This window comes from Phaethon lepturus, unplaced genomic scaffold (genome assembly GCF_000687285.1).
Source record: "Phaethon lepturus isolate BGI_N335 unplaced genomic scaffold, ASM68728v1 scaffold206, whole genome shotgun sequence".
Taxonomy (NCBI): Eukaryota; Metazoa; Chordata; class Aves; order Phaethontiformes; family Phaethontidae; genus Phaethon; species Phaethon lepturus.
Genome location: NW_010546719.1, coordinates 47,370 through 59,408, shown reverse-complemented (window position 1 = coordinate 59,408; position 12,039 = coordinate 47,370). Strand labels below are relative to the sequence as shown.

Sequence of the window (12,039 nt, the reverse complement as noted above, 5' to 3'; positions counted from 1 at the left end):
TTCTACCACACCTCCCACCTATTTCCTCACGGCTGGCAAAGGTCAGGACCTCATGATCCAACTCGCCCCCTCAGCAACCTGCGTGCAGCATTGGCTGTGCATGAAACGCAGTGAGCAGCAGAACTGAGCGGAGGGGAAGGATGACCTCCCTCATCCTGCTGGCAACACGCCTTCTAAACAAAATGCTTAACCTGTATATTCCATTTGCTTTAGGTGGTTGGAATGTGGATTGTTGCATTTTATCTCCTTGGCACTGTAGCAGGTGAGACACAATATCTATAAAGTCTACCACTAGAAAGTGAATTCAGGTGAAATAATATAAACATGATGACTTGTATTTTCCTTTACATTGAGGTTGTAGTATGATTTGCGTGTCATTGTATGAAAATGTCTATTACTGTGCATAGAACTCATGCTAAAAGGCTCTGTTCTGTTTAAATTTTGTTATGAAGAATACAAGAGACATAGCTCTGTGCTGAAAATTCAGAGATATTCTAGAAAATTCTATCCAGACTGTACACTAGCTGTCTTTACATGACTGCTTTAAACAAAGAACCATTCAGCAACAGGGTGCTTAGCACAACAGACAGTGCTAAAACATAAAAGTTGAGCATGAGTGAGCAAGAGACCGGTTTGATCTAGAAAAAACTACTATATTGAAAGAAATTATCATTTCATTCACAGTACAAGGTTTACTGCATAGATATCCTTCATTCCTACGAGCAGAGACACAATGCTTTGGAGCAGGAAGCATGCATGAGCAATTCTAACAAGCACTTCTTAAAATACTTTTATTTAAAAGAAATTGAATTAATCCTTTACAAGCCTAGAAAATGGTGTCAAAACAGTGTCCGGATCTTTACTTGGTTTATCCTCAAATTATTTAGCTCCCCTTGTGTTACCTGCTTCAGGCAATATCCATAAAGGAAACAAGAATGAATCTGTTTCAAAATTAATCATAAAATGAAATCGTTAGTTTTCTCCTCTTCAGACTGTTGTCGTCTCAAACACATCATCAAGCATAAGAGAGTCCAACATATAAACAAGTTGTTTCTTCTACTCTAGGTAAAGAAGTTTGCTACCCCAGGCTTGGCTGTTTTACAGATGATCCACCCTGGTCTGGTGTACCAGGGAGACTTCTGACAGGTTTGCCTGACTCTCCTGAACATATGGGCATCAGCTTCTATCTGTACACCAGAGAAACAGGAAATAACTCGCAGGTGACATTTATTTTTAACGTCAAGAACTGACTAAACCTACAAATATTGGTTAACTTGATAAAAAGTCTGCATCAGTCGTCATAGGCAAACAAATGAGAATGAGAAGGTAGTTTGAAGGTACTGTGATGAATCTACTTTGGGGTAAAGCATGAAAAAACGCATTGTGAATGAACTGTAGGACACAACAGATTTCCTGGCATCTTCCTGCACAAGGATATAGGTTATAGCAGGCTACCTTTTGACTGTAGGACACAACAGATTTCCTGGCATCTTGCTGCACAAGGATATAGGTTATAGCAGACTACCTTTTACATGTATTTAGGTCTCTGAGGGAAGTTGAAGACTCATTCAAATAAACAGCCTTCTGAGCATTTGGGTAGGAGAGCAAATACTGCTGTCTTACAGGGAAGCTGAGCTAAGAAAACATTGGGATTTTTAAAAAGAAAAGTCTGAAGAAGACTGTTTTCATGCAATTTCCAAACCCACATTCCACCTTGAAATCCAAATTATTTTACATTCTTACCCATCTCTCTGAACTCTGAAAATAAGACAGAACTACTCAAGTTGCTTATGCCCTGAAATACTGAGCAGAGCCCTGTGGAGGAACCTGTAAGGTCAGGAGCTGGGACCACATCACTTCAGCAAATGCTTGTGAAGCTGCTGAATCCCTTCCAGGCTCCCAAACCTAGTGTCCTCTGGAATGTTCAGGATCCGTCTGGCATGCTGCCTACACGGACATCATTGCTTACAGCAATCCTGGTTGCCACGCTGAGAATCCAACTCAGGCTCTCTAAGGATGAGAGGTTATACCTTTAATAAACTTTTACAATCTGCAGAGCAGGGACATGCGAGCAAACCATATACATTCAGCAGCGGGTTACTCAGCACTTCTGTTATTGATAAAATAAGTCAAAATACACCTTGCACTACTTCCCAGCCACTAAACCTAAATCCATCGACGATCTAGGGTGCAGCCCTTCCACACCCAAACTCCCTGAGCTCACATCACAGACCCTGTATTTGTCTGAAAACAATACAGACAGTCAGATATCATTCTCAGAGAAAAAGGAAAATATACAATTAAGATGTTTGCAGCAATGTGTGAAGATCAGCTTCACTCCTATTGCACACAACTCTTCCATGAAATTCTTTCAGCCTTTCTGGAGTAGCTAATGACAAAAACAGGCATAGAAACGTCACCTATCCAGAAAGAAAAAAAGAAAAGCTGTTGCTTAGATGCAGAGCAGCACATTGAAGCCGAAGGTCAGGTCAGTAAAAGGGCAAGCTGAACCAGGAGATGTGGAGCTGGTGGGCTGCTCTCTAGAGCAACTCATCCAACTCAGGCCAACAGGCGTCGTGCGACACTGTGGCCCTTTTAGGTTGCTACATATTCCACATAAGAGGGTTCTTCCTGCATTAAGCAAAATAGATAGGAGCAGCAGAAACCACATGGGCACAACTTCTTGGGAAACCATAGTGGAACTGAGAAAGGCAAGATACAGGGGTACTTGAGATGATCTAGCTGACTTTTTTTAAATGCTTGAAAGTATGAATAAATAAAACTTTTCTTTTTTTTTCTTACACACAGGTGATCTCAGCGATAAACTCCTCAACCATCCAAAACTCACATTTTTCCTCACGTAGGAAAACCTCCTTCATCATTCATGGATTTGGCAGCACTGGAAAAAAAGGCTGGGTGGTAGAAATGTGCTTGGTATGAGAGAGTATCCTCTGATTTCCATCAGCAGTTGTACCTACAATCTGTCAGTATTCTTTAGGCACTAACGTTCACCTTCCATTTTGCAATGCATTAGGTAGCAGCAGATACCAACCAAGAAGTAAATTTCACAAAAGCCAAAACATTCCCACTCTGGAAGATGCAGCATAGTCAAGGCTCCTTGGTCATCTCTGACATTATGCTTCTCTAGAGTTTCCATCCCCAAATCCCGCAGATCAGATCAAAGCAGCAAACTGAACACCCATGTCCCCAGCCTCTACACCGCTGTCAGAATGTTGGATTGGACACACCAATTCACTGCTTCTCCCATTAGGGGCAATTGAACCATCCTTCAGTCAAAAGGCCTTCCTGAGTTGTAAAGCTTAAGTTTCAGTCTACAAGTACTATGCTGGCTCACCACCATTCAGTTCTTATACAAACAAAAAAGAATCCTTTTTTTTTTGATTACAGGGTACCATGAAAAAAACTTTTCAAATATGAAATGTGGAAGCTGCCACAAAACCAGCAGAGTGTACTGTGTCAGTGGCAGCCTTGGCTCTGTTAGATAAGCAAAATCTACTCTAGATTCTGCTGCTTCCATGCTGGCAGGCAAAAAAACAAGCTAGAAAAAGACCACCACTGAATAATAAGTCACAGATCCGCAGCATTATTTTTGTTCATAAATCTATGACAACTATTGATCTAGAATATTAGGCTCCCAACTTTTTCATCTGGAAAGAAACAGCAATTATATCTGCCTCTCTACACTACAAACTTATGGTGCCTACAGAGACGAGGGAGTCCAGGATGCAACACGCTATCACTTAAATCTTCTGTTTTCCTTGCCATTCACCTTCAGCTATTTATCATGGATTAATTTCTGTTTCCACTCCTTGTTCTTTCTCAAACCTTAAGTGACCCTTAGTCACAGAAAGCTACAACTGCAGACTTTAATACGTGATTCTTCCAGTGGAAAAATCACTGATCTCAGCAAGACTGTGACTAGTACTGAAGTGACCAACGCATCAGCTTTCTTTGCTGAAATAGAAACTTTCTACTCAGCTCCAAACCTTCCCAGTCTGACGACTTTCTCAGTTTTAAAGGCCCTTGCTAAATAAGTCTACTTTCTATGCTATTCAGTTCAACTATCAACATCCCTCAAAGAAAGTCACATACTGCACATAGAAATTACTGTGCAGCTGTGTGGCTCTTCCAAGTTATTTCAAATACGTATACGAATGGCTTATAGAGTAAAATATTTTGATTACGGTCTTTCATAATTAATACTTTTTGGATGAATGGCTTGTTATATTCCATTTTGCAAGAAGATGCATGTTTCAGCGTGCTACAGGCTACAGTGAAGAGTCCCATTTAGTAAAGAATGAGAAATTCCATTATTATATTACCTTTTAATGTTTATTCTGATTTAAGTTGAATCTCTGATTGTTATTTTCTTTCCTTAAATACTGTGCTTTATGTGTTTCCCACATCAGCTGTTACTGGAAGTGGAAAATATCAACTGCATTGCTGTCGATTGGCAAGAAGGTGCAAAAGGCACCTACGTCAGTGCAGTGAACAACATCCGTGTGATTGGGGCTGAGGTTGCTTATTTCTTAAAAACTTTACAGGTAAAAGACAAAGCTACAATTTTTAAGTGGATGTAGTGGGGTTATGACGCTGCTGCTTTGATTTTGAACCTTGTCCACTATGGTCAGCCAGTGCTTCAGGAAGAGCTGTACAACGTATGCAGTTGAGATTCAGCTAATTATACTAATTATCGACTCTGTAAGGAGTTCTCCCAGCCACAAAAGACGCAAATTAAGCTTATGTGGTTGAAGAGATGCCAATTAATTAACGACCAGTAGGTGGCAACATTTCCATAGATGATACGGGCAAGGAGGCATTCCATGGCAGAGGCAGGGCCTAGAGTTCAGTGCCCGCAAGAGTTTTGCCAGCATTGCATCTGCGTGCTACAAGTAAATTAGTGTCTCAGTTTAGCACCACGGAAATGAGCAGGAGCTGGTTCACTCGATGGCGCCACATTTGCTGTCTACGGGCACAATAAACTGTCCAGTTTAACCAGAGTTATGAACTCCGTGTTCCTGAAGTGCTCCTGTTTACACGCGCTGTGCAGAACTGCTCAGCTGCACAGTTCAAGAGTACTGGCATTTCCCGCTGACTTCAGAAAGACTCATGAGAACGTAGCACTGTTGAAAGTCAGATCCCTGCCAGGCTACAGACTTGATCCTGGCCAGTAGATGTTCATCTTAAAGTGTTGGAAGAGGTAGTTCAGAGCCTACAAGGCAAAAGGCCAACTTCGTGAGCACCTGAGTATCAAAGGACACTTCCCCAGAATCTGCTGGAGTACAATCTTCTGTTTCTACCCAGGAACTACTTGTATCTATCCCCACGCGTTTGATTCTGCATCTTTCATCTTTGCAGACAAACCCACAGTCACTTGAAGATGGGTTCAGTTTCTCATTTAATATCTCTATTACGGCACCATTTGCAGTCTAGGCCTCTCTTTCTTCCATTAGAAAAATGCATAAGTGATCCTTTGACTTCCTTTTCTTTTCCCCAATTTACAAACTGCTGGAGTTTGACTTTAGGAAAAGTTAAGCTGTAATGTAAATGGAAGTACTGCAGTAAAGCATATCCAGAGGAATCTGCTGTCTAACACCACAGGTAGACAGGCCAATACTACAGATCTGCTTTTATTTTGGTACATACATTACAAAATAAAACCAAATTTTAGCGTAAAAACCTCAAGCAATTAGCAACCAATTCTTGTTGCCTCTGGTCATTACAAAACCCAGCAAACCCCCGGATGAAATGTGACGCCTGAATCAGCCTACATGCTGATTAAACTCCATTTCCACCTTCAGTGCATGTGTAATATCTCAGCAGTGCAGGTCTTGTACAGGTGACACTTGGCAAAGAGGAGAACGAACGTTGCCCCATCTAAGCTTGCCAGTGAAAATATTATTGAGTTATATGATCACATATTCTAAGCAGATACACGAATAGACATGTGATTAAAAAAGGGCTCCATAATAAGGTAAATAAAGAAAAAACAAGATCATTTTAATGGAAGATGAAATTAGGCGTTGATCCAAATGAGAAAGAAGGTTCATATTTTGTCACCAAAGGTAATTGAGTACGGTAACCACATGCCAACACTACAACAGTGAATCCACTGTCACTAGGCATTTAAAATTCCAGACTGGATGATATTTCTATCAAGTCTTAGTGCGATTTAAACAAGAACTCAAGGAACTCACACCCTGCTCGCTATGCAGGAAGTCGGTCTAAATGTTCCCAAAGGCCCATAATGTAAGACACCCTCTTTGCCTGCTATTTAAAGCCTGTGTTCTTGTCTCCCACCACCACCACCACCTTAATGATCAGAAAATCTTCAGATACTCCCCTTGCGAAACCCATTTAATCGGCCACAGCCTGGGAGCACATGCTGCAGGAGAGGCAGGAAGAAGGATCCAAGGCATCAGACGGATAACAGGTAGGCTGCTCACCGAGGCACAGAGCTAACACAGCGCGTTTCTAAAGGAAAGGAACTCGCAACACCCTGGTCTGGAATTAAATTATTGGCAGCGCTGGAAACACCTTGCATAAGACCGGGCAAACTCTATGCTTCTCAGGAACAAGGGTAATTATTACATTTTCTTTCTCTAGTTAGGTTAAAAACTCTTTAGTGGAAGACTTTAGTGGAAGGACAAATATAATTAATACGTTTGTAACGTTACTGTCATTCACTGGGTTACATCAAGCCCTACACAAAGACAAAGCAACGTACCAAGAGTCCTCGGTTTTTCCTATTCGTAGCGCTTTAGTAATAAAATGCCTCCTTCATAGTAATACGCCATTATATTGGAAAATATTTTACTTCTGTTGGAATAAGTTTGCAGAAAGGTCCACGAAACCATATTATTGCACATCTTTTTCAGTTTAGCTTAGAATCCACATCATTATTATTCAACGGGCCTTGTGCAATACTGAATATCTGATGTTGTAAGTTGGCAAAAGAGCTATTAACACATGCAACACTTCTCTCCCTCCCTCAACCAATAAATTTGGGGTTTTTTTAGGTTTAGACCCTGCTGGGCCCTATTTTGAAGGTACTCCTCCTGAGGTGAGACTGGATCCTTCAGATGCAAACTTTGTTGATGTTATTCACAGCAATGCTGCTCACTTTCCCGCCATAGGTAAGTGTTCATGTGCAAGTAAACATCTGCAGGGATGGGCATGTCACCGAGACACTGACATCCTCACATGTGTATCTCAGGGCTTGGAATGTATAACACCACCGGTCATCTGGACTTTTACCCAAACGGGGGAACTGTGATGCCTGGATGCACTGATTTAATTCCAGAGATGAAACAAAGTGATTTTGAAGTTATCATTGCAGGTAAGTATACATTGACAACATGCATAGTACTTTATTTTTGTTCAATTTTGAAACATGAACTGTGAAAGTAACTGTCCTTTTGGGAGAAAACAGCAAAACAAATTGGTTTTTTGCCTATTTACTCATAAGTTAGAAAAGGAAATAAGAAATAATAAAGGCTGGGTCAGAATGGTGCTCCCCAAGGAACACTATAGGAAGAGGAGGTTATAATTCAGGCCTAAGCTTTGCTTCTGTAATTTGAAATTGGACCTGCAGAACACAAAAAGGCAGGGAAGAGGGAGACTGCAAGTCCAACAACACAACCACCCCAGCAGGAGGTTTTCCAGGCTGATGTAGTCCAGTGTCATGACCAAACCAGCAGCATGACACCACCACCTTTGGTTTCTTGCAGATGCTGCAAAGAGCATCCAACACTCATAAGGCCTCACCTCACCACCTGAGACTTCTCTCTCTTCGCAGGCTTTGGAGAGTTTGGCAGAAGGCTGGTGGATTCTCCTTGCTCTATAAAGCTTTTTAAAACTGTAATTAATGTCATCTTGCTGTGACATCTCCTATATATGGCTGTCTTCCTAAAAGGGACTATTATTCCATAGCAGACCAATGCATCTCACTTAAAATCTTGGGGTAACTGGCACACAGTTCTCCAGATAAAACACAGACAAAACAGTAACTTTTACTGCACCTAGAAACAAGTAAATTCAGATGAAAAATTATTACAAGACCACGCTGCTGTTGTGTTCCATGCCTCAGCTATGGTGAGGCAAGTGCAACTCTTGTACGGGAGAACAGGAGGTTATTTCACGGATGCTCATAAACTTTGTTCCAACAGATGCTACAATCATTGGGGGGTGCCATCACTCACGCAGCCATGAGTTTTATTTTGAAAGTATCCTCTATCCTACCGGATACCTTGGATATCCCTGTGAAACGTACAAATCCTTTGAGTCAGTAAGTATATGAGCCCAGGAACGGGTGAGCTGTAAAGAAAATAATCCAAGTCTCTGCACTCAGGATAAGTCTGGCTGTGTGCACAGACCACTTGGATGCTGGTGGCTGTGATCTCATGGTGTGGCTTGGTAGGAAGCAGTGAGGCACAGTGCACAGTGGCTCCATCAACTATTCCACTCTGGAAAATGAACCCTGAAGCACAGATGATCTCACCAAATAGGAAAAAAAAACCCCAAATTGAACCCTGTACAAATTAAACTCTCACCCTAAGCCCTTATGCAAAGAGCACATATGTTAGATGTATCTACCCTACTAATTCCTGGCTGGAAGAAGAGATATTTGGAGCCTCCAAAATCATTGGCTCTTCTCTAATTTACACTAGGCATTGATTAGAGCCCCTAAATAAATGCACTTATGAATGATATTCCTTTTTTTCCCCTCCACATTGTGGTGCAAAATGGATGCAGACAAGTTGCCTTCCAGGGTAAAACTGGCTTATATTTTGTCCTAGACGCTAGCTGAAAAGTATTTGAACTAGGGAGTTTCAGACCATCATCCACACAGGTATTAAACCTGCTCATTCCACACCCACTTGGTATGTGCATGGGTGCAGAAGCCATTATCTGAAAGAAGTTTCTCAGGTTTTGGTGGAAAAATACGACACCACACAGCATTGCCACAACTTTGCAAGATTCAAGCAACATCTTGAGCCTTCGTTTTGCCAGAGCTAGGATGAAAAAAATACTCCTCATTAACTGATGCTCTTATTTTCCCTAGGGAGACTGCTTCCCATGTTCCCAGGAGGGATGTCCGATGATGGGGCACTACGCTGACAGATTCCCAGCTAAATTGAAGAGGGTAAACCAGAAGTATTTTTTAAATACGGCAGCAGACCCACCTTTTGCTAGTAAGTGGAGGAGGTTTGTTACAGTTGATCATATGTTTGAAAAGCGATTGCCTTGACATGATTCACAGCCGTGCACTTCTGTTGCTTCTATAAACAACTGCTAACATCTCTGACAAAAAATGCTACATTACTTATCAAGCTCATTGACTCTTTCATTTGCTAATGAATTCCAGTTGGGAGGGAGGGGGAGGGGAGAGAACTTTCCGGTATACTAGCATTTGTAGATCTCTCATATCATATCAATGACAATCTAGTTTTATTTTGCTCTTCTTTATGCAGCTTGGAGACAAAAAGTATTTATCAAACTTTCTGGTGTAAAGAAAATGCGGGGAGACATAAACCTAGTTTTCCATGACACAGCGGGAAACACAAAAGAATATGAAATCGCCAGGTAAGATAAATCAATATTTCCTTATAGCATTTAATGCTGCTAACGTTAATCTACACCTTTTCCACACATTTAAGCAGTGCAAATATTTATTCCTTGTTGCAGATGTTCTAATTAACATCAGATAATGAAAAGTGTTATCACGTAGGTAAGACACATGAGGGCAGACGGATGGTTGTAAAAAGGACATGGAAGTCACTTCCTTTTCATGAGTTCTGTGTTTCTCTCTCAAAAAAAAGAAAAAAAAAAAAAGGTGCACCTCTGGAATGCACATAATTCGTACAGCACTCACCCATTTCATACACACTTCAGCACAAACCCTCCCGCACCGGCATGGCAACACACACGTCAACATACTCCACGTGCTGACAAGAGTCTCTGCCAGTGACCTGCTATATGATCTCGTGCAAGGCAATCCCGTGCCTGAACTCGTCACGGTTGCAAAGCCGATACCTCCTTCCTCCCTAGGATATATTAAAAGCCAACACTACTATATAAATGGCACATTTATGCGGTTTGGCCAGGGAGCTTTATTCTCAGCTCATCATCTCCCACTGACTATCAAAATAGCAGCTCCCACTGCCTTCTGCACCTGCCCCGAAACAAGGGCTTCCACGCGTTCTCCTGCCCGCCCCTGTGCACGGGCAGACCGGAGCCCCCGGTGTCCTCCCGCCCATGGACATTTGAAGTTTTCAGTATTGTTCTTCATCCCCTCCCTGTTCAGAGCGTAACACGCCGGAGTCCTGGTCCAGTGTCCCGTGCTGTTGCAAAGAACAGCGTCAGTGCACATTTCTGTTGTGACAAAGGGGAAATCTCAGATCTCGTGGAGAACATGATTTAGTTCATTAACCTCTAACTGTCACACTTAGCATTGATGTCTCGATTTTATTTACAGTGGAGCCCTCTCTGAAGACCAAGTTTATACAAAATACCTCGATGTTGAAATTAATCCAAAAAATACTAAAAAAATTGAATTTCTCTGGAATAAAACCATATTCACTCTGCTCTGGGCAAGACTGGGAGCAGAAACAGTCAATATAATTCATGGAGAAGATGGACACAGGTACATATATCACTTTTACAGGTCAGAAGGTATGGGAAAGGTGTGCAAAAACTCTGGGAGACAGAAAAATGTCATTGAAAAATGGTCTTGATATATTGAGCACATAGTTTGCAATCAGCAGAGTGAAATTCAGTAACAACAAGGACAAGATCTTATACTTTGCATGGAAAAATCAAATGTTCAAGTACAAACCAGAGAGTAACTGTCTGGAAAGGAATACAGCAGTAAATTTTGAACATACACTGTTTTACCACAGCAAAACAATTACAAACCAAGACAAAGTGAGTCTCATTCCCAGGTGCATTAGCAGGAGTATCGTATAGAAGATCCAGGGAATAATTATTTTAATAGGAATAACTGGAGTGAGACTGTAACCATAAGCAGGGTCATTTTCAAGTTTGGAAGGTGTACTTCAGGAATGATGCGCATAGCCTGAAGTCGGAACAATAGCAAAAGAGATTTAGAAAACATGATCTGTGTAGACCAGGTGAAGGAAATGTGTTTCTCAATAAAGAAAAGCATAAAAACATATGCTTAAGCTGTCTGTGAAGGGTCACGGTCAACTATTCCACATATCTACTGGGTTTGATGTATTTTACAACAGAGGAGATACTGGTTAGATATTAGGGAAATAACTTCCTTATAGTTTGGCATTGACGTGGATTATTTAGAGAAGCTGATGAAATCCCTTTCAGTGGGAGCTCCTAAATAAAAGCTGCAAAGCTTTGACTGGGGCAATCTAGTTAAGCACTTAGCCTAAATAAAGGGAGCTTAACAAGATGCCTTTCTGACTTTTTATATAAAGCTCTATATTTGTGAATCTAGAGTTTGAGCTTTAATACATTAATAAAATTTAGATTTTACACCTGGTGCCCAGAAGAAGGAAATTCACCTTGTTACTGTTAATATGCAGATGTTAATATTCTGTACAGCAGGCTTCTTAGGAAGGCTTAAGCGGGATTATGGATCAACCTAACAATTCTCAAGGCGACAGCTGAAAAACTTTCATTTTTCTTTGGGGGAGGGGGAATCTTGATTCAATTGTTTTTTTCTCCCCAGGTCAACTTTTTGTGGTCGTGGAACTGTGACATATGGAGTTCCCCAGTTACTTACACCTTGCTAGAGGTCACCAAGTACAACTGCTCTGTACACAGCAGCTGAGCAAACCATCAGTCCTGTGCATGGGAAAGTTGGTACAGAAGGCTATTAAAGAAAAACTCAAACTGCCTGTTGCTTCCTTTATTTTTTCAGTTCTTTGCGAACACACGTGTCAATGTTTTTCACATTTAAACCAAGTTTATTGTCCTCATAACTATGGAAGCAACTGGAAATCATATATGCTAAAAACCATTTATAACACTGCACAGTCTTAC

The 12,039-nt window shown here is 41.2% G+C and overlaps 1 protein-coding gene across 1 annotated transcript; it reads left to right on the top strand.

Annotated features, from left to right (window-relative positions):
* Positions 1-222: 222 nt before the first annotated feature.
* LOC104622555 (pancreatic lipase-related protein 2-like) lies at positions 223-11,789 on the top strand. The gene is made up of 12 exons (XM_010289380.1): positions 223-262; positions 1,066-1,220; positions 2,809-2,934; positions 4,431-4,565; positions 6,346-6,454; positions 7,041-7,157; positions 7,238-7,360; positions 8,190-8,308; positions 9,086-9,215; positions 9,495-9,606; positions 10,499-10,666; positions 11,726-11,789. Exons 1-12 carry the CDS (start codon positions 223-225, stop codon positions 11,787-11,789), a joined length of 1,398 nt encoding a protein of 465 aa, XP_010287682.1.
* Positions 11,790-12,039: the final 250 nt, after the last annotated feature.

Coding starts and splice junctions, on each gene's coding strand:
- LOC104622555 (XM_010289380.1), top strand. CDS start 223: ATGTGGATTGTTGCATTTTATCTCCTTGGCACTGTAGCAG. Junction 2,935..4,430: donor GGGTGGTAGAAATGTGCTTG/GTATGAGAGAGT, acceptor TTCCCACATCAG/CTGTTACTGGAAGTGGAAAA. Junction 10,667..11,725: donor CATGGAGAAGATGGACACAG/GTACATATATCA, acceptor TTTTCTCCCCAG/GTCAACTTTTTGTGGTCGTG.